At 35.3% G+C, this 22,801-nt stretch overlaps 1 protein-coding gene across 7 annotated transcripts in view; it reads right to left on the bottom strand.

The window, feature by feature from the left end:
- LOC141957722 (ephrin type-A receptor 6) overlaps window positions 1-22,801 on the bottom strand; it is a 529,737-nt gene that overhangs the window by 221,820 nt on the left and 285,116 nt on the right. For 6 of the 7 annotated variants that reach the window (XM_074899660.1, XM_074899687.1, XM_074899670.1 and 3 more), the window contains exon 5: window positions 17,931-18,266. In XM_074899660.1, coding sequence (XP_074755761.1) covers window positions 17,931-18,266 — 336 coding nt within the window. Of the gene's footprint in view, window positions 1-17,930; window positions 18,267-22,801 lie in introns of those variants that run through there. The other variant, XM_074899705.1, reaches the window with a different exon arrangement.

The following is a 22,801-nucleotide window of genomic DNA, read 5'->3' as shown; positions in this document are numbered from 1 at the left end:
AGAGTTCAGCTACCAGCAAAAGAAGAAAATATTGTGATTTTGACATCAATGTTAAGTCTTTAAAAGGACACGACACCTGGCTGATACCTTCCTTCTAAATGAATGTGGAGTTGTTAAATCTCTTTGCTAAAAAGCATGCTGGTAAATGGTTACACACAGACCTTCTCTGAAAAAGCCACAGCAGAATCTATCATTGCTTCAGAGTATGTAAGGAGAATCTATTCCTAGACATGTTTCTTCCAAAAAATGCTGGCGTATATAGAGGTACTCAGGCATAGCAAGAGGAGCAATATAAGCAGCAATCAAATGCCTGAAACCAATTCATTTAGACGACAATTAAACACTTCTGAACTGCAAGATATACTGACTACAGACTGCCCTTTTCACTTGCAGGATTAAAATAAATTAATTGCCAACTGAGATAAGCACATGATAGGAGGTTTTACATTGCCAGACTCCTGCATATGTTAATGTACTGCATCAGTAACTCCTCTGTAGATCAAACCAGGGACCTCCAACCCACTCTACTGTCAGGGGACTGAAAGGCTGTACTTAGCCGGCTCACCTAAGTGAACTTGCAGAATATTTTCTAATGTTGAATGCAATATTTTCTACTCATTCAACAAGCGCTAACTGACCTAGGCTCTTTTTCAGATAATTGTACATATCCAGGCAGGAATATGCCCATAGCCAATAGATACTACCAACAAAGGGGTACATAGACTCTTCACTGTTCCCAAAAGACATAATGAGTTAATAAGCATATTTTGACCATAATTATAGCAGAATTGTCCGAAAAATAAAAACAAGATTTAGCAGATGTTATCTGAGTAAGTGTAGTTACACAATTTTAATAATTCTATTAAAAATTATATTTCAAAATGGTAATTTTAAATACTGCAAATGATGGACCATTGAATTTCAGATCATGCTAACAATCATTCCAGGCTTCTTCTAAATATCTTCAGTCTCGACACTGAAAATTTCAAAGAGTTGTCAGATGAACGAGACTGCAAAAATGCACTAATATTTGCATGTTTCTCTACTGAGCTCATACACAGCTATGTGAGTTTCAGTGAACTGCATAAGGATTGCAAACTCTGCGTTTCAAGCTCTGAAGGTTCCTTGTTCTAGACCTAACATTAGGGTTCAGATAGTAGCTACAATGTGGAGGCAGGTATTACAAGACAGCAGAGTTTAAACAGAGCAGAAATCTGTCCTTCCAAAATTCACTCAAAAGTTGCAGCTTTCTATGCAACCCAACCACAGGGCTTTTTGGTGTCTTTGCTTTCAGTATTCAGTTTCTTTTAAGTCTTCAGTTCTTGTGCATCAGTTGTTCTGTCTTTACTATCTAGTATCTTACAACATTTGTTCAGCTGCAAGGCAAGTTTTAGTTGTGCAAGAAAAGGTTTCTGAATTAATAAGACCTTCTCTCTGGTCATGATATCAGACTAACCCAATTATTTTCACAATTTACTAAAACTTAAAGCTTGGTCTGACGCCCTACAACAAAAACTGTAACTTGAACAAATGTTTATGGTTGCATCTTAAAGTTTTGAAAATGTGTATGGTAGCAATATTGCAAGAACATTATATAAGCAGAATGAGGTAGCGGAGTAACAAATTTTGATTAAAACTGTACAGCTCTCTCCAGAATAAACAGGGCTTGCACAGTGACAGATTAAGAGTGTACAGCAACCATCTCACTTCATGATTCGCAAACGGGTACAAGACTTAAAACTGCAGAGGATACTTAAAGTACACTGTGTGTTCATGTCACTCACTGATCGGCTAAAGCAATTTTTAACTTTAAGGCTATGCCCTCTAGGAATAAGTAACATGTGGCAATCTTCCCATGACAACTGATGATGTATATATGTATGAATGTACGTATTACCAGTCACTTCAAGGCAAACCACCACCCACAAATTATGCCATCAGCTTCACAGTGGGAAAAGAAATCCAGCATGAGACCAAAAGGGAAGTGCAAGGGTAGAAAAGGGGGTGCCAAGCAAGCTGCTTGGTTACTTAAGGAAAACAAAGAGCTCAGTTTAGTACTCTCATTTACACTTCCTACCTTTGCACTGAGAGGTCTATAGTAACTTGTATTAAATATTCAACTTAAAATACTACGCCTTTGGTTTAGGAGGTAAAGACTCATTTGAATTGACTTCAGCTTTTGAAGCTTTTTTAAAAATACTTTTTCTCACCTAAGGCAAATGGATGAATATTTCACCAAGTTATTTTCTACCAAGGGCCTTTTCATACTACTAATGAATAACTAATGTGTTGCTAGAAAGAACAAATAACTGATTAACTGCAAAACAGTTCCACTGATACTGAATATAGCATTAAATCTGAAACTAGAAAAGGGAAACTGTTGTCCAGTGAACTCCTGACTATGGTTGTGTCTGCTTTTATATCTGTGCATAGTGGACACCATAAAATAAATGAGAGACTAGTTAAGGAGTTATAAGGATTTACAGCTCCGCTTGGTCTTTAAGGTCACACTCTCTTAAAGAGTAATTGTTCATCCTAGCACTTGCTGCCATTAAAACAGTTGACAGCAACTCTAATATCTAGTCGGTAGTGATAGCGATATACGTACCTAACCCCCAGCAACCTACATCTTAGGTACAAGAATGTCTCATCCATCTTTCAATTTATTCTTACATTTTTAAGCTGGCAAATGCATTCTCAAAGGAAAGTCACCTTCACATACACACAGCTAGTGCCACAGATATATACACCCATAGCAAATGCCCACTTTTTCAGTGAGACTAATTTTTATGAGTGCTTCTTTATTTTTTGATATGTCAGGTGGGATTGTTGCAAAGTAAAAAAGTTGTTTTATGATGCCTTTTTCAATCATCATCATAATTGTTTTTATTCCAAGCTAGCAATTAACTTCCTGCCTAATTTGTCACACTTAATTTAAAATAAAGCATGCAGCAATGTTTAGAGCTACAGTCATGGCATTTGTGTTTGGCTGAGGTAGTGGTCACTAGCAGTCTCAATTTATCACTTTTAATTTAAACTCCCATGCCAATGATTTTCCTTCTTAAAGCTATGACTGGCACTTACGGATTTCAAAATCAAAGGGAAAATAAACTACAGTTAAGAATTCAACCACTCAGATCAATGAAAACCTGTTTTATAACTGAGTGCGCTCCAGTTAAATCCCAGCTGCCTGACAGAAAGAGTTTTATGTTTCAAACGGTTCTTTTCCCACTTAAATACTCAAAATAACTTTTTATTGCAGCAGAAAGCCACTAGTTGGTGGACAGAAGTGGACTATTGATATCATTTTGTCAGGAAATACATCAAAGTTGAGTCCATCAACCTAAAGAAGCATGTACTAATATCCAAATGGCAGTTCCTGGACTGCTCGATTGTTGCTAGTCTGCATTTTATAAATATCAGTTACGTTTCTAAACTTCTTTGAAGGTGAATAATCTGGACAATTTGGTCCAATATCTCACAATTAGCAGTTAATTTGAACTGGAATTCTTTTCTATCCCTTTAAAAACTTAAATAGATAGGCATGTATTTTTATACTGTTATTATTTGCTAACACATTTACTAAAACAAGTAATTTTTTTAAGAAATAAAGACTGCATAGAGTCATCCACATGTCTGTTTATAGTGCTGTCATAAGCCCACGAACCCATGTCAGAAAATAGACAGTGAAGGAGGGAAACAGAAGACCACATATTAATCCATACTACTCTATATCATAGAATAAGAAAAAAAGCTACCATTCTTGTTCTATAGAAACCAGGAAGTAATTTAAAATGTAAAAAAAAGACTTCATTTGGATATTTTGGGGGAATCTTTTTGTTTGCTTTGTGGTTGGGGTTTTTTTTTTCCTAACAGCCTTTCCTCAACCACGGTTTTCCATCCAGAGACTGTTAGAATTTTTAAAATCTTTAGTAATCTTTTGGTGAATCAGTATTTTTTGTTTTGAGATCCTTAGTCTCATTCAAACACTGAAGGTTTTTCCACATTTTAGCTGTGAAATAGCCAAAGATTATTTGAGGGCATTTCTCTCTCTCATTAGACTAACTGTAGCTCCTTGAATTTACAGGATTATCAACGCCCACTCTGCTAGTTGGAGTTGCTTACCTTCCCAATTTATCATTCAGTACAGTAGCCAAAAGTAGCATGCTGCATTTTGTAACCAAATTTGCCATACAGGAAATATGCTTCAAGAAAGGATGAAGCAAAGCAGTACTAATTACAGGACTGATAATAAACATTTTTCCTGGTAAAAGAAATTATGAATTTTCAAAATAAATCAACTGAATTACTGGGCTAGTAGTGAACATTTTTCTCCTTGTTCTTTGTGTACAAATGGTAAGTATGCTTAAATGCCAGTGAAATCTACAGAAAGCTCTGAATTCTTCCAAGTCCAAAAAGCAAGATATCTGCATCCCAAGGGAGCCATGCTCACCACATGGATGGTTATGTCCTACATGGTTTTACATGCACAGACTTATCCCCCACCTTCTAAAATCAGAGTAATTCTACCTACTTGCCTTCAGGGATCACTGACTAAATGTTTGCATAAAAGCAACCAAATACTACAGCATATGAATGCAGCAGAAAACCTACAACAGAATATATGGCACACGAAGTTTAAGCTTTGAGAAACTGGGCTACACAAGGGATAAAGGGATAATGCACACACAGACAGCTGAGGGTGATGCAGAGTAACATTGGCCTGTTATCATGGAGACCTGAGTAAAAACATGTAGGCTATTAGACAGCACAGTAAAACATAAAACATGATTCTGAATTAAAGTTTCTTGAAAAATTTACCAGCGATTTGATTTGGAACCGTAGCTTTTTAAATTCAGATTTTGGTATCAACTTGGGTGTATGAATTTAATATTTGATGTTTTATAGCCACATAAAAATAATCTTTGAAAGAAGTGAATACTTTATCTTGCATTAAAATGGCTGTGAAAGTCATCAGAAGTATAACAATCTATTTTATTAAAATCTGGAGTGTTTGTATTACTGCCAACAAATCTGTGCTATTCTTGTTTCCTGTTGCAAATATTGTAATTCTTACAAAGACTATCTCATAATGCTTTAACTCAGAATAATGGAATCTTTTCATGCTTTGAAGTCCAAACAGTATACTGTAACAGCATTTACCCTTATTAAATCTTTTTATCTTTAATTATTGTAAAGGTATCTAAACAAAATCAATAGATAAGCAAGAATTTCTAAGTAGAAAAAGAACAAAAAAGAAAAAAACCAAAATCTGTAAGCTGATTTTTTTAATGCTGTAGGAAACAGAAAAATCTGGTCAAAACACTGGCCACCTAGTAATAAGCTTCAGAGTGTAAAAATTATTGATAAGGTGTTTCACCTTATATCAAGAGATGAGGAGTACTCTAGCACACTGTGCTTAAATCGTTTACTTTCACAGTTATTCCACACTTCTATCAGTGTACAAGATAATATGTGACCCCATATACTTCTGAAATAAATGTTACACTTCCAGGGAATTTTATTGATTAAGAAAGGACTAACGGCTCAGTTTGTAAAACAAGCCAGTTTCCATTAAGCATCCCGATGACAGGGCAGTATTTTCAAAGGTGCTCAGTGAACTGCAGCTCTCAATGCTTTCCTTTCACTGAGATACTTAATGAGACCCAAGTTTCCTGAAAAACCTGTCAGTCCTGCAGAAAACGTGCACACGCTTTTCTTACTCTCTGCAAGTGCTCTCTCACTTTATGGAGCACCCACAGTGTGTATCGGTAACTGTGTTAAGAGGTACCCAACTTTGAGTGGTTAATGCCTTTATTTTCTACAGCTTTTAAATGTTCATCATATCACTGCTTAATTCACAATACTGCACTGAGGAAATAGATTGTACATGTATCAGGTACTTAAAATGTTTACGTGTCACTGCAAAAACCTAAACAGAAAGGTGGGAAGACAGTTTAAATATAAATATAGAGAGTAAGGAACATAGGAACTTTATTGAAAGGGTTGGATAGTTTCAATGAAAATGCAGTTTTAGTGTTACATAGAAATGTAGCTCATGTATAGTCCAGTAAATATGAAAATATTACCAAATTATTAAAATATTTCAAAAAATAAAGTGATTATTTTCTTATAGCTAACAGAAAGACATTAGCTATTAATATATATTTAGCATTAGTTAGACTAATGAATCAAGGTAATTCATTATTTTAAAACTATTTTACATATACTGGAAGACTTTTATAATATATGGATGCCTATAGAAATAAAACTGTAGTAAATACTACGCATTTTTATCCTCTAAATTATATTTAATTATTGAAAAAATTCCAGATTGAGATTTTAATTAATTTTAATCCTTCCTCAACTGAGAGACTGAATAACAGTGACTTGCTCATAAAAACTGACACATATTCCACCCACTCAAATTATTTTTGAAGATGTTAGTCTCATTCTCCATAAAACTGCATGAGAAAGACACATTTTTAATATCTGACAATAGAACCATCATCTTAAAATTGAAAAATGGAAAAATTCAAACTACTTTGTTCACACTGCTGCTTAAAAGAGCCTAGTTTTATTATATTTATGAGAATGTAGCTGTTATCTAGAAAGTTTATCCAGAATGCTACTACATAGGAATATGGAAGCTGCAGAGAGCTGAGGATGAGTCTCCTTAACAAAGTAACAAGCAATAGGACAAGAGGTGATGGCCTCAAGTTGCACCAGGGAAGGTTTAGACTAGGTATTAGGAAGCATTTCTTCACAGAATGGGTTGTTAGGCATTGGAATGGGCTGCCCAGGGAGGTGGTGGAGTCCCCATCCCTGGAGGGGTTTAAGAGTCGGGTTGACATAGCGCTGAGGGATATGGTGTAGTTGGGAACTGTCAGTGCTAGGTTAACAGTTGGACTGGATGATCTTCAAGGTCTTTTCCAACCTAGACGATTCTGTGATTCTGTGATGGAAAAGCAAGATCTGAACTGATTTTCCATGCAGTAGCCTGCATGAATTGTTCACCACCCAGTTTTGCAGCTAACATCCTGTGTGCTCACCTACAAATCTCAGGCCATCTTTACGAACCAGTTATGTCACAGACTGATGGTTATAACTGAAAAGCAAAAATTTAAAAGGGGAAGATAATGAAGGAAATGTGATGTTAGATAACTTGGTAAACAGATAAAGATACCCTGTAATATGATCCTGAACAGAACTGCACTGACACTTACTTTGGAATATGATGTAAAAACATTATCATATCGTGCTAATGCCTTAGCAGTGTGTTTGGTGCAGGTGGCTCTGTGGGATACAGAAGCTGTATGGGCCAAGGGTGGAGGTGTTGGGACACAACTTACTTCCTTTTTCATTAGCTCCTATGGGTTGCAACATAAGAAACTATTCACATTGAAATTTAGCTTCAAAGATCTCACACACATCCTGTTGTTCATCTGAGATTAATCACTTTTTCAGTATTACAGTATGTTACATGTAAATAAAACTACCACTGAAACTGGCACTACTGAACCTGATTGTTTCCGGAAAAGGTGAGGGAGATAAATGCAGATAAAACTGTGTTCTTCTCCTAAAGCACCAAAGTAATATACACCAGAGAACTGAGTTAATACAGCTCCACGGTCACATACGTTCTTTAAAAAGGTACAGAATTTAATCTTTCATGCTGTCAACTTGCTTTTTGTCCATATAAAATTCACTTCCAAATACAAGAAAGCATTTTAAAAGATAAATAGTATTTAACACCACATTAGCAAAATGTGATTTTCTCTATTTCCTGTCTTCAAAGATTTCATATTTTAGTCAGTTGCATAATTTATAAACTGAAATAAATAATTTCTGTAAATTGGCATTTTCCTTTTATTAATAACATTTTCCCTTTATTAGAATAAATTGTATCTATGAATATATGGTAAAGAGTTATCAAAAATTCACCTCATGTCTAATTAGTAAATTACATTTCTAGCTTGACAGAATAATGTACTAGTTGAGGGAAGAAGGCACTCATATCTTCCCTATTGTTGCTAAACTGTAGCCCATCATCCCTGAACTATAGACTGAATTTCCTGAATCTCATTACTCCATTACTCTACACTGTAAAAAATATTTTTTTTTAGTCCTCATTAATCTTCAATTATAGGATAAAATAAATTGTTAGATAATTTTAGGAGAACAATCTGATTTTGAAAAATGGAGCTTAGAGTTTAATATTATGTATATATGAACCAGTCACTGGAATCAGACAATTTGTTTTCCAGACAGACTTAATATAATAAAGTGATCATTTATTTCTACACTGTAAAATACAGTATTGGAAACTGGCTGAACAACTTGTCAGTAACTTACAGGATCATACATCAGCTGTTTGCAATGCATAACAGTAAGAATTTATGAGTCACTTAGATAATGCACATTAATCTCTAAAGACTTCAATACAATTATAGATCAAGCACATGATTTAGAAGCTGCTGCATGTATTATTTAAAATTATATGGAAAAGACAAGTTTAAAAATATTACTTCATGTTCAGACAGAATAAGCACAAAGAAAATTCTTGCAAATGTGGATTAATTCAATGAAGAATGGGATTTAATTAACAGTGGAACAATCTATAGGGTTTGCCATTAACTTCAGCAGAAAAGTTCTGACTCGTTATCTGAATATTGTGAATGAAGGCAAAAGAACTGAGTAGAGGAGACAACGGGAGTGTTCAGGAACCATTAGCTGAGCCAGGCTTCATTTGCTTTTTATCCAGTGGCACAGCTATAACTGACTTCCAGTGAACAGCTTTGGGACATTAGATCTATTTTTGCAATTAGAGATTTCTTGTAAATATTTGCTTTATAATTTCAGTTTTTAAACACTGAGTAGTTTAGTGCATGAGATGACATTGTTATTCCAATAAAGAATGGTGATCAGTCTAGTTTGCTGAATAAGTTTTTTAAAAATTTAGTAAATTAAAAAATTTTTAGTTTCTTTTTTAGAATATAATCTTTTTAATTCACATGCCTCTCCCTTTCACTTGTGTTTTCCTTGAGAATGGTTCTGTGTATCACCTTTCTTCTCCTTTTGACTATCATGACTCTACATGCAGACACCAAAACCAAGCACTTTTATCTGATGCACAGTTTGATAACTTACATGTCACATTAGTAAGTGAAAACAAATGAGACAAAATACTATATATAGTTAGTCCTTTGCAGAATTAGTTGCACTCACTCCAGAGGGTCCAAAAAGTATGAAACGGATTTAAAATGGTTTTACTGAAAAAGTCCACTTTAGACCCTGTAGCCATGTCTTGAATATCTGATAATATTCCTGCTTAACTGAAGGTTTTAAGGAAAGTCTTAAAAGAAGATAAATGCAAAAAATCACTTCTCAATGGAAAACAGAGATTGAATGCTAGACAGAAAAAAGTTTTAGCAGACTAAGAGTGTCTTCTTTTTCCTTTCTTTGCTCCTGGTCAACTAATACACTGGTCAATCTTGACACTGGTTGTTATCCTCTGCCTCATCTCTATCAGACTAGGATTCAGACTAGAGTATGAAGGCTCACTTCTGACAGGGGCTGTTAAAGTTAACATGCATTTTTGGACTAAATATTAAGGGTGAATATCCTGGCTAGCATAATTTTTTCAGAGGAGCAATCTTTATTATTCGTTCATTGGAGACCCAGTATAAAATTTACCACAGTGGGAAAACATCTAAATGTGTAACACAGATATGAAGATAGTAAACAGATGTCTCTTATTGTTAGTCTGGGCAGAAAAAGGTAAGAGCATACTATTAGAAATATTATCTTTAAGCTAACAGAACTGTAAAATAAATAGATTTCTGAAGTTTAGGAAACTATGCAATTCCGAATCTGCTCTCAACCTTATTCCAACATGCACAACTTAATGCCATTATTGTATATATAAAAAAAAACCCCAACCTTCCAAACTGTGAGCCTAATGCAAATGCACACGGAACAGTCACAGAAGTGGAAGGAGAAGGGTTGTTGAGTGTAATGAAGAAACTACATTTTAAGAGGCAAATGAAATCGGAGCAACCTGCTACCAACATAATTGCTTTATAGACCCCATAGCAAACATCAGCAGAATTGGTTTGTAATTTACCATGTCCTTCATTTTGAACATGCTCCCTAAAGGTTTGTGTGAAAGTCATGACATCTACAAACACAATTTGTTTCAGATTGACTAGCCGTGATGAATGTCTTCCTTTACTAGCCTTGACCAAAATCACTCCTCTTGCCAAGAATGCAACAGAAGTCTTCAGATGTCTTTACTTCACTTGTCATGTAAAGGGAACACCAGAGTTGTGGTTGGGTTTTTTATGGTGTTTGGTTTGGAGTTTTTTTGTTTTGTTTTGTTTTGTTTTCCAAAATAAATAGCTTTCAGAAATGGTTATGTAAACTCTGAAAAAAAGAAGGTTCTTAATGTAACTCTGAAGAATTTCCTAAGCTGGACAATTAACATTTGTGGCAGAGGTTTCTAATCACTTAATTCACCAGTTTATATCTGAAATATCCTGTACCTTACCCTGACTAGAATACTCAATAACTTCTTCTAACTATATGTAATTCATTGTGAGATATTCCAGCTAATTGAAATGTGCTTGATTATACTAACATGGTTCTTAGCTGAGTGGTGTGCAGATAGCACCAATAAGCTTATTTGACATTCTTGTTTAAAATCACCAGAGTCAATGAATAAACATCTCATTCTTAGGGGCTTAATTATGTGTTGAATGACCTTCAAAGCTACTGAATACAATAGGAACAAATAAAATAAAGGCATCTTTCTTATCCCTGTGCTGTATGCTTAACAATTTATTTGTAATTATTGTTTTATGTTTTTCTCCACAAATGTCCCTTTTATAAATGGAAACAAACTATTATGAAACATACAATTTTTGCAGCATTTGGACATGGTATTTTAGTGACTACAACTTAAATCAGAAGCTTGCTGAAAACACGTCACAGACAAATTGCCAATGGTTATAAATAACAATGTGCTATGCAATGAAAGAAACTATTACAAAAGCTGAAAGACCACAGTAGTAAGTATATTATGGGAAAAATACTTTATAGTATTGATTAACCTCTTTCCCCTTTGTCTTCAAACTACAATTTCATTTTGTTCTCCTCTTATTGCATAAGTTAGAGAAACATATTATGAAGCTACACACAGTCTGACTAGCTTAATGGATAATATTGGTGAATGAGAAATGAAAGTAAATGGAAACGGGTTGACTTTTGCTGTATTAAAGAAATGGCTCAACATCAATATCTGCCAGCAGAAAAAGAAAATACGTGTTAAAGAAAATTTATAAGTATTTAAAAATTCTTCAGGATATAAACCAAGATTGTTTTAAAAGCCATTTTTTACCTATGATTACTATATAGTAATCAGGCATGTGTGTAAAGAAACATTAGCAAGTAGTCTAAATGTACTGAGGTGACCAGCAAATGAAAATCTGTGGGTAACAATTCTGCTGCACAAAGACCTTGCCTCAAAATTTTGAATTTTGGAAGATCTGGGGACTGTTCAGCAGAACGTTAGCTGAAAAAGTCTGAGAATTGAAATTTAGCATTTTTGCCTTGTGATTTTCTTTCCAACTGTAAATGCTTAATTTATATACACACTGATATAAATACACATAAACATACATATAGTTTAACAGGCTGGCCTAAATATTTATTACATAATGCTGAATACCTTTTTAAAATGTATCATTTAAATGTGTTTGTTGTTCAGAAGTGACTTAAAATGGGGAGTACACATCTCAAACTTTTCTTTTTTTTGTTAGTAATCCCTCTTACTGTCTTTGTGTCACATTCAGTGTAGACATTTATAGATTTTTCCCTAGCCAGTAACCAATGAGTTGATACTTCTCTTCAAATTTTTCACATAAATAGTACCAGCAGCATTGTTCCGCACTGCTCCCATGACAGTACAGGGTTTGGTAGAACTATCAGTACAGCTGTAGGTGACAGATAAACAAATACCATAAATTTCTCATTTATTGTCATCTATGAAAATTTAATGACCTTTCATGTGGCTTGAGCTCTGGCAATGTCTGATGGGGGTTGTTTTGTGACTGTTCCATAACAGGCTTTTATGCAGCCTGCTATTCCATTTCGACAGTCAGTGACTAGAAATAGCTGTTCCTTTAGATTTATAAACCATTAACATAAAAAGTTTGGAAGACAGTCCAAAGGGGTTCATCATGTCATTATGAAAAGAGAAGCTTTCTTGACTTTAAAGTTACAAAGGACAATCAGATCTGTAGAGATTTGAGACTCAGGGAAAAAAAAGGAAAGCTGACTTTTGATTAGGGTGAAAGTCAGATTCTACTATGGGCAGCAACTTAGGATGAGTGAAAAGGGAACTCCCCTGCCACCTCAATGAGCATCCTGAAACTATACTGTCATCAGCCAGAAAGATTAATCCTAATAAACTGTCCTGGTAGTGCTGTTGAGATGCTTCCCTGACAACTGAATGATGGTCTTAACAACTTACACCATCTGCATTGTTACATAATGCTATATACCATTAATTCGTGGTAATACAGTCATGCTTATTCCTGGAAGATACACTGTAATCCATCCATGTATTCCTCAGTTTCCACAGCTCTGAGTGATAAGAGGTTGCTGTTGCTAGAGACCATCCACATGGGGCTGCAAATATGTCTGAGGAGCCACCTGTACTAGGAACAATGAATTGGCCATAATTTATTTGGGAAAAGAAATTAGATGAAAGGCAGTCCCTTTCAGACACTGGCAAGATTTTACCATCAGATTAGGAAACATCGCCTAGGATATAACTGCCAATGGCTCACATAAAATAAAATAAAATGTATCAGACAAAGGAATCCTGCCAGATTTGCAGTTTCAGAGTCTGTCTGAAAATTTCAGCTGGTCACAGGCTGCCAACACTAGATAGACATAGCAAAACTAGACAGGTCTTTAATATAGTGATAGGGTGTGTACCCAGACAGAGTGAAGTCTCTCATGCCTCAAATTCTGTCCACTGGTAGCAGGTCTTTGATGTCATGGAGACCAGAGTCACTCACAAACTGCAGAAAAGGGGAGGAAGAAAATCAGATTTCCAGGATGCAATGGCAGAAGGAGCATTTCTCTGGTGTAAACAGGAAAGACATGTGGAAGGAGCCCACAATGGAATGATGCCTGCAGAGCATCCCATGGCTGGGCTGTGATTTTAGGGGGAGGTCACTGCTGTGGGACTTGCAGGTGAAAGGTGAGCTGGGGTCTGCCATCATGGAGTCCTGCAGGAAGGACATGATGGTGAAGATGCAGACCAGACAACAAAGAAACTCTTCAGTCAGAGAACACTATAACTACAGAGTGCTGCTCCTCAGTGAAACACTTGAAATGGTGGACTGAAACAGAGCAGGCCACTATGTCTGTATAATCACATATGTACTCAGGATATGTCTCATGACTCTACTCCCAATCTGCGTAGCGTAATGTTAAACATCCCTCTGTTATCAAGAAATAGAATATATGAATGCTCACTGAGGGACTGTGTATGTGGACTATTATTTGGAAATAAAACCTATTGTTTTAAACTCTGTTTTGCTTAATTATTCATTATTTACTACTTTAATTATGCATGAAAAACCTCAAGTACTTCTGAATTTTCTTTAGGCAATGCAGACTCTAAGCCATGCTAAGAAAGTCATATAGTGAGGTGTCTCTTCCTTCCATTAGTCATAAGAGAAACATAAATTACAATTCAGCATATAATTCTCTGCTTCTTCACACAATGATTTAAAGTCGATTAAGTACAATTACTTCCTACTCGGCATATTTACTGCTGTATAAAACTTTCTTCCTCCCATAAAGAGAAGGCATCCAGGCACTTTTCTGAACAACAGTATTGTTAAACATTTTTTGATTAGGCTTTTTTTGAAAACATGTTTTACTTTCCAGTCCTTTACAAATTACTTTAGCGGTTATTTGGGAAAGCACTTAAAGTGTGCTAATGTTCTTTGAACAGGGAGTTTACTTAAGTGCTTTTCTGAGCAGAAACTCATTGTGTTTATCTGTCCATTTATCTGAATTTAAAGTAGGGATTATTTTGATATCTCAAAACATTTTGAAACAGAGCTATGCAAGAGTAGCATATAGCTCACTTCCCTCAACTCTTCCTCTGCAACATCTACACTTCCTAACATATCCCTACCCCATCCTTATTTGCCACACTTGCAGGACAAGACACAGCCGGTGCTACGATCATATAGGAACTATATATACTCTTTCTTTACTAACTAGCCAACAGACAAAGTGGCTGGTCAGCTGGCATCTCTAGTCCAGTAGCAAGCCTTACATAGCTGAATCTTGCTTTTTAACTTGCAGACCCAACCAACAGCTTGGTGTGACTCTTAAGTGGTCATTTTTCACACTTCTGTTGAGAGAACATAGTATCCGTGAAATCTTTCCCTGTTACTGAACTCATGTTGGCTAATGGGTTGACAGTTCTTTGTTTCCTTATGAAGCCCAGGGGAAAAACCAAAACCATGGATATTCAATTTATGAATATTTGTACAAAATAAATAACTAAAAAAAAGTCATGAATGTTACCAAGTTCTGTTTATATGACTTACATTACTATTAGTAATTTTTCTAGTATTTGATCAGGTCTGGTAATACTTTAGTCATCAAATCGAAGGGAGGTTTGCAGGATGCAGTTCACAAAGCCTTTTCAGACTTACTTTCCTTTAGTCTGCTTCTTGTCATCGTTAGAGCTGAGCAGTGTACTTAATCTTGTTGATGCTGGTGAGTGCATCAGGAGGCAGTTAAGATTTTATTATTAGTTGTAGTAGATCTCTGTGCTTAAAGAGCCTTAATCACTTCTGAATTAGTTCACTTCTGTCAGCAAATATTCTCCCTCTTTGATGCTCTCAGGCTACTCTACTCAGTAACTGTGGTAGAATACAATTCTTCAGTTCCTATGGATGTCCCCGGTACTCTTCATTGCATTACTTTATTCAGCAAAATACCCACAGCAATATCTTCTCCAAAAAGAGAGAAAAACCCCTGAAGAATGAGCTAATAATTCTGCATGTTTAAAGAAGAATCTGTTAATTTCACAAAAACCATCAAAAAAGAAAGGGCCACAAGAGGTAAGTAAATCCAGTATGCTTAAAGAAAATAACATGCTAGCTCCTCAGCTACCATAAATTATTGTAGTTAACAGAATCGTCTGGAGTTAGAACAGCTGAAGATCTTGTTGTAAGTTCTTAACAAAGATATGACAATTGAAGAAAACAATTTATGTATTTATAAAAAGGTCTAGCACTTCATGCAGTGTGTATACCAAAAACATTAAAACAGTTTATATGAAAAGATTACATGTAAAAAGCTAATATGAACACAGGATAAATATGCTGTGTAGTTATAATTTACTCTAGATCTAGATCTTCCATATTAGACACACATCAAGAGAGAAAAGTTGTTTTAAAGCAATGTGTGTTTGGACTGCAGTCCTTGTACACATTAAGATATTTTTGATTTGTTGTCACATCATGCATATAATCTTGGATCTTTGTTTTATATTATCATGTGCACAAACCTGCAACACCATGAAATAAGTACTGTCCATTTCAGTATAATTAAGATTAAAAGGAAAAATTGTAACAGTGAATTTAGTGTTTGGTCGTATAGATAGAAAAATAAATGCAATATAAAGGTTATTATTCAGTATTTTTGGTAAATAATGCAAAAGCAACACTATAAATTGTGCACTAATAGCTGGCTAACACTCAAAATAAAAGAGGTCACTAATCTTTGTACCTGAGAATGTCAACATGATTTATAAACATTAATAAAATCTCTACAATGTTCTGAAGCTTTAGTTCTACAGCTTTCTTTTCTGAGGTTAGATACCCTAGCTTTCTCCATATCAGTTTCTATTCATGACTAAAATTGTTTATTGTCCTCTCAATAATTTCCATCAATGAAAACTCCATTAATTTTCTTACATATTTCATATGACATTATCTCTCTTTTACTTCTAAATATATAGTTAACATGCTTATGATTTTATACAACTACACAGTTTATAAGCCCACAAAACCGGTTTTATCTTTATAACTACATTTTATAGATGCCTCAATTTCATTCATTACAATGCTTTCTCCTGCAAAGCTGTCTTTTTATATCCAAATAAACTGACAGATATTCTGGAAATCTCATCTTAAATTCTCTGAGGCCCTTCCAACACCATTTTTAGTAATGTAAGAATTATTATAGGGAATGCAAGCAGTCTACACTCTAGAGTTTACTGTCAGTGTGTCACAAATTATCAAAACATTGGTCTTTTCCCTGTTTTGAGTAAATTGCAGTGAAAATCTATATTGTTAAACCAGGAACAGACAACAGCAAAAGACATTATTTTTTAAAAGCTCACCACTTAAATACACATCATAAGCCATGTTCATACAGCTGTTAGCCAGTTTAAAAACAAACCATATCTCTGGTGACCTCCACCTGTGCATGTTTGGTGACTTGCATTTAGTACCACGAAAAATAAGTACACATAAGGGTAGTTTCTGGCACCGTGCTTTGTTCCTTTAATGAGAAAGGAAAAGAGAGATTCCGGTTGGCAACATCATATGTAGCCTAAGAGCTTACGGCAATTCTCAGTGCAAAGCACATATCATTAGGCATCTTATATAATTAGCTCTTCTGTTACCATCATCAGTGAATGGTGAGTGAGTAGTTTTCATGCTTTTTCTAATCCATTTTCATGAATATTATTAGTCTTAACATCACTGTCATTATCATCATCACAGCAAGATGTTAATTTCTGTATGCCCAAAGGCAAACAAGTCATTACTTACTCATCAACAAAACTACTTGTCCCAGATACACAGGTAAGCAGATTTTTGGTGGGCTGATCAGTGAAAGAACCCAGGGCCTTCCTACAAGTGGAACATAATAGGATCCTCCCAAATCTTAGCATTTTTACTGAATACTTATCAAACGTCTTCTACTCAAAATGCCGGTTTGGTTCCTGTTTTACATTAAACACTTCAGCTACAGTTACAATGTCACTGCACAGTAGGTGAAAAACATTTCTGGAACAAATGTCAGCAAGGGATACTTTTGAAATAACCTTCTCATCTACAGTAACACAGCCCAGAAGACAACACTGCTATATAGATTGCTTTGTTGGTAACCTACGATGCTGTTTGCTGGCATAGTAAGTATCTCTAAAGATGGAAGAGGAAAAAGTTGCAGAAATAAACAAAAATATAGAACTCTCTTAGTTTGCCATGTTTTCCCATATTTCCCATAACGGTTGACCTTGGACACGAACTTGAACTGAAATGGGAGGAAGAAAAAGCTCAATAATGCAAAGTGGACAATTAAAGGAACCAAAAAATACCTATTGGGATAACTCACCTAAGGAACTGGCTCATACAGGTGCTGAAATATCTTGCAGTGAAGCGTACTATGAAACATGGATACTAAAAGAAGTGAGTTCTCTTTCATTTAACCTTTGTATTGTGAAATTGTAATACATAACGTGTGGTGTTTTACTCTTTCAAAACTGAAATCTTAAGAAAGGACTTGGAAAAGCACCAGACGAAGACTCTAGTTGTAACAAAGTACCGATACAGTTAGTCTCAGATAGTTAAAGCTTGCACTTAATTTTAAACAGGAAGGTATGTTTTTGTGCTCTGTGTAATGGGGTCAAGGGCCAGCTGCCAAAAGCATTTAATGCCCTCACCACCAGAAGCTGGAAGTCCTCAACAAAAGCACTTAAAACATTTAACAATCTGCAAAACATTCTAACTTGCTGACAAAGACTTCCAAGAAACAAAACTATCCCCCTAATAAGTGCATAAGTGACAGAGACACAGTAACAGACATGCAGTGCTGGGACTTACCATCTTGGTCTGTGGTAACTGTGATTGCTGTGAACTGCTTGGGAGAGAAACTCAGCTCTGAGACCCCATTCGTGGCTTCTATTTCAAAGGTGTAGTTCACGTGCGACACAAAGTCAAGCACTGTCACTGAGGAGTTGATGAGACCTGTGTGCCTGGGGATGAAACGGATACCTCCCCCACAAATCTCACACTGGCTTGCGTCCGACCCACATTTCTTACAGATGACACTGTAAGTGAGATCTTTTCTTCCTCCGGTATCACTTGGGGGGCTCCATTCCAACATGAGAGCTGTTTCATTAATGTTAAAAATCACATTCCTTGGAGCAGAAGGTGGCCCTGCAAAGAAGGAGGGGAAAGCCTGTTGAGAAACAGTTGTCTATTTTGGAGAAAGAACAAAATATGAAAAGTATTTGTCTGAAGGCAAAAGAGTTATGTTTCAATAACAAATTCAATGTAAAAATTAAAAAATATCTAAATACAGTCCTTGAAAATGAAGCAGGAATAATAAATGGGCAAGATCTTAAAAAGCTGAATAATCTAAATAAATAAGAATTAATTCAGAAATAATTTAAGGCAACATAAAAATAACTTGGTAATGTCAAACCTAGACTCAGTAACACAAATTTGCACTAAATATCTCTTGATCTTGTGGGATACTGGGGTAGAGCTTTAACCACAAAATGTATTTCCTTATGTCTAGTAATGTAGGCTTTTCTGATACTTATAATGTTGATATTTTATAAGACTCAAATTGAGTAATAAATAAACAGCAGCTTTGGAATAATGACAAGAGGCAAAATTGTTTGTATTAGTTCTGCATTGCCAGGTATTTTTTCTATCCTTCACTCCTTATCCCCAGGGATTTCCTTGCTGCTGTTCATTAACAGAGTTAGGTGGCAACAGGCCAAGACCATTAGGTACAAGAGACAGTTTACAAGTTTTTTTTCTTTCCCACCTGGTACTTCATCAGCATCAGTATAACAGTGAAGACATCAACCTTGTAAGTCAAAGGTCTGAACGGATGGAGGCAAAGCAGAAGAAAAAATAATTCTTGAAGACTGTGGGGAGGGATGCAAATATAGTAGTAGCAGCAGGCAGAGTATAAGAAAGCTCTTGGCTTGCGAGCAGGTGGTAAAGGTCTTTGTGTCCTCTCAGATAAACCTTGAGTGACCCATTTCCCATGGATTCCAAAATAGTCAAGGTATGTCCAACAAGTTTTAAGCTGTTATGCTGACTTAGTGTGTAGGGTCACATGTAAGTCATCTGAGACTTTATATATCAGCTTCCAGAGTTTGACAGAAGAACTTTACAACATATTAATTTTTCAGATAGGAATTAATGAAGGGGTGAAGGAAAGGCAGAAATTGTTAAAGGAAGTCTGAATAATCTTATCTCCATTTCTTATTAAATTCCTCTTCTTCCACTTAACATATTTCAACCAAGCACTTATAGACACATGATTTTCCAAAACAATTTGTATAGAGTCCCTAAATATGTTCATAAAAATTATGTAAGAAACACAGATTTGGCAAAATGCAAGGCATTATACTCCAGGTTTTGATATATATGAGTGTGGTAAACTCAACTGGCAATCTCTGAGTTTTCCTGAGCTGAATGAGTTGACTAGGCATTGTATTTCCAGCTCTCAACATAAAATCACAGTGCACATGGATTGCTTGCCCAATGGTTAGCAGAACTTTGAAAACTTGCAGCTTGCTTTACAGGTTTTCATGATTTATACATTTCTATATTTCTATGTTGTATAAATTTATATATTTCTTTCTGGTATTTCTAATTTTAAATAACTAAGACTATGTTTTCATTAAAATTATTTTTCCCCTAAAGTAAATGATTAATTAGATGCTGGACTTCAAGCACTTGACAATACAAATATTTGGAGGTGTTACATTGCTTTGCATATTTTTAGTGGACAAGGAAGTTTAAAATATTTTTAATGTGTGACTATTTATTTGTATATCTGTTTGTAGAGAATTCATAGGTAGGAGCCAAAAAGCCCCGGAGAGGAAAGACCAGCTATTTTTCATCATATCAAAGAATCATTTAGCTGAATGGTATAGCGCTCATTTGTACTGAAGATCGATATTTCTGAAACCTTTCAGATGAAAACTATATTTGTAATTTGCAATTTTTATGGTCACAGAGAATATTTTGAGTATTTCCTTCCTGGTCTTTGACTGTGACCTTATGATAAGTCTAACAGTGAAGCATTTGAAATACTGTAATATGGAAGTACTTATAAACGCAACCTGCTAACAAAGGCTAATTACACTGATACATCATTTTCCAGTGGTGTGGAAAACAGAAAGAAGGTACAGTCTTGAAGGTTTATGTTGTCCAAAAGCCCCGACGACCTTAGAGTGCCTTAGATGTACAAATCTCTAAACTTCCCATAAAATTACTGTGAGGTTGATGGTTCTAACTACTCTGTAAAACAGTCCTGAGATCAGAATAAGCTAAAACTAGCACAGATTCCTTCAGGTTTAGTTCACATTATTTATGTGCAGAAGACAGGAATAATTACGTTTCCTCTAAAAACATGCTGTGAGAATTAAATAATGACTGGTCTTAACAAATTCCCACTGTTAAAACCAATGAGGAGCTATAGGAACATGGAGGATGAGCCTTAATCGCACTTACATATGTGCATAACTTTAAGCGGATCAGTAATTCCCTTGAAATAATTGGTAATACTCACGCACTTAAAACTAAGCATGTGTGTAATTGCTCAAAGGATTGCAGCCAATGTTTTAAAACTGGCTTAAATTTAATCTTACATAAACTAAAGATATTATGACAATGAGTCATCACAGCTCTTTTTTTTTTTGTTACTTCATCAACTTTGGCAGGTCAAAAAAGCAATTACTGTGAATCTGGGCAATAGGAGAGTTTTGTCTGACCTTGTCAATTTAAATTTTCTATCAGATTTTTGTGTACTAAATGGAGATGACCTCAGCAGAAGAACCAATACAGTAGATAAAATATACTTTTTAAAAACTTTACTTTTTGTTTGTACCAGCGAATAAAGATTGTTATATTCATGATTTGGGACTTAATCCTCAACTGTAAGAGAAAACATGAATTATTGTACATTCCCATTTCAATGAATAAGGAGAACATCACCAACTATGTTAGAGGTGTCTGAAAGTATGTGACTGACCGCCTGCAAATACTGACAAAAAATGCAGACACTCTTCATACCCAAGGCCCCTCATGCCAATTTGCATGACGATTAAATAGCTTTTTAATTGCTGTTAAATTATGCCAGTTAAACTGTGATTTCATGCAAATATTAAGCTGTAATGACATGCAGTGAATCATTTACTAAGATTTAGAACTTGGAACAAAGAGAGACAATTAATTCTAATCCTCAGATTCAGCTAAATTATGTGTCACTGGGCTTTTATGAATGTGGCCTGATTGCTTTGTTATCATTTATAAATTATACAAAGATTACTTGACACATTGGAAAAACTTGGCAGCAATAACCCTTCTGCAGACATATGTGTGCAAGGCTCTCAGGGATTTCCTTATATTGATTTTTAAGTAAAACAGGTATATTGGTGAAAATGATGGATCTTTTTCTCACAGAAAAATTCATGACTTTGGATTTCATGCAAGAGTGAAACACAGTTCAGATGGATAAGCATTTAAAAAAAAAAAGAAGCTCTTCTGCCCTTTAGATGAAACACAGCCCAAGTGTGGGCAATGTCTTCTGCTTTGTTTACAAATTATAAACCTAAGAGGTATTTCTACACTCTCTGTGGAGCAGTCTGACATTGATGTCTTACAGAGAAGCAGGCCCACTCCTAAAAGCAACAGAGCTGAGTTTATGCCTCATGCAGTACATTGCAACTCATCTTGCTTTGCCCTCTGTCAAGGTGAAGTGCATTTTGTCCTTTAGGGAAGGAGAGAGGAGCAAACATAATGCTGCAGAGGGCAATGCAGTATTTTAAACGCTACAGAGTGATGACTGTCTGAAAAAAACCTGATTGTTTTTTAAGTGAGAACTGTCCATTACCAACTATTGGACTCTTAGAAGTGTGTGTTATTTGACTACTGAATTTACAATGGAAGGGTGAAAATTAACCACTGTCTTAGAACACTCAGAATCAGCATCTGGCTGTGCCCCTTGAGTTCATAATTGCTTTTTTATGTACATACATACATGGACGTAGCATATATAAGTAGTGTCACTTGATGTAGAATGCTGTATTACATTTTTTCCTTTTCAGAATCACTTCTTCTGTGAGGCAGGCAGGAAGAATGGAAGCTGTTGACTGTAAACCAATACTCCAAGTCTGAGTGTCATGATAAATTGCAAACAAGTATACATATAAAAATAACAATAGAGGCAGTAGAGTTGAAGGCTTCAAGCATGTTTCTTGATTTTGCTGCTGGAATATAGTGTTGATTCTTAAAACCAGAGGATACAGTTTGTGACAGAGGTTATTGAACAGTGTAAGTCTGTTGGGTTCAGAATTGTTTAAGTATAACATGAAAAGAGATGCATTCAGACACAGACACCCAGTATAAGCCTGCCTGCCTTTGACCTTGAAAAGGTGGATCAATTTATCCAATTACATTATACTGGGAAACGTTAGAGTTTATGTACAGAGTAATCAGACAGGGGATTAGATATGATGCTATTTGTTGCTCACTGTGTATGCAGAGAGATCACTGATAGAGTACTCACACATGGCAAAGAAATACAATAAGGAGAAAAGAGTAGCAGCAAGAGATTGATAACAAGTGCCAATCAAATGAAAAAAGATAGGAAAAATAGATTAACAATATATCCTAATGTAATTTTAATTCCTCTTACTAAAATTAGATTTCTATTATGCTTTTCT

The sequence above is a fragment of the Athene noctua genome, chromosome 1 (assembly GCF_965140245.1).
Source record: "Athene noctua chromosome 1, bAthNoc1.hap1.1, whole genome shotgun sequence".
Lineage (NCBI taxonomy): Eukaryota > Metazoa > Chordata > Aves > Strigiformes > Strigidae > Athene > Athene noctua.
The sequence above is the reverse complement of the archived record's forward strand: the minus strand, read 5'-3'. Positions and strand labels throughout refer to the sequence as shown.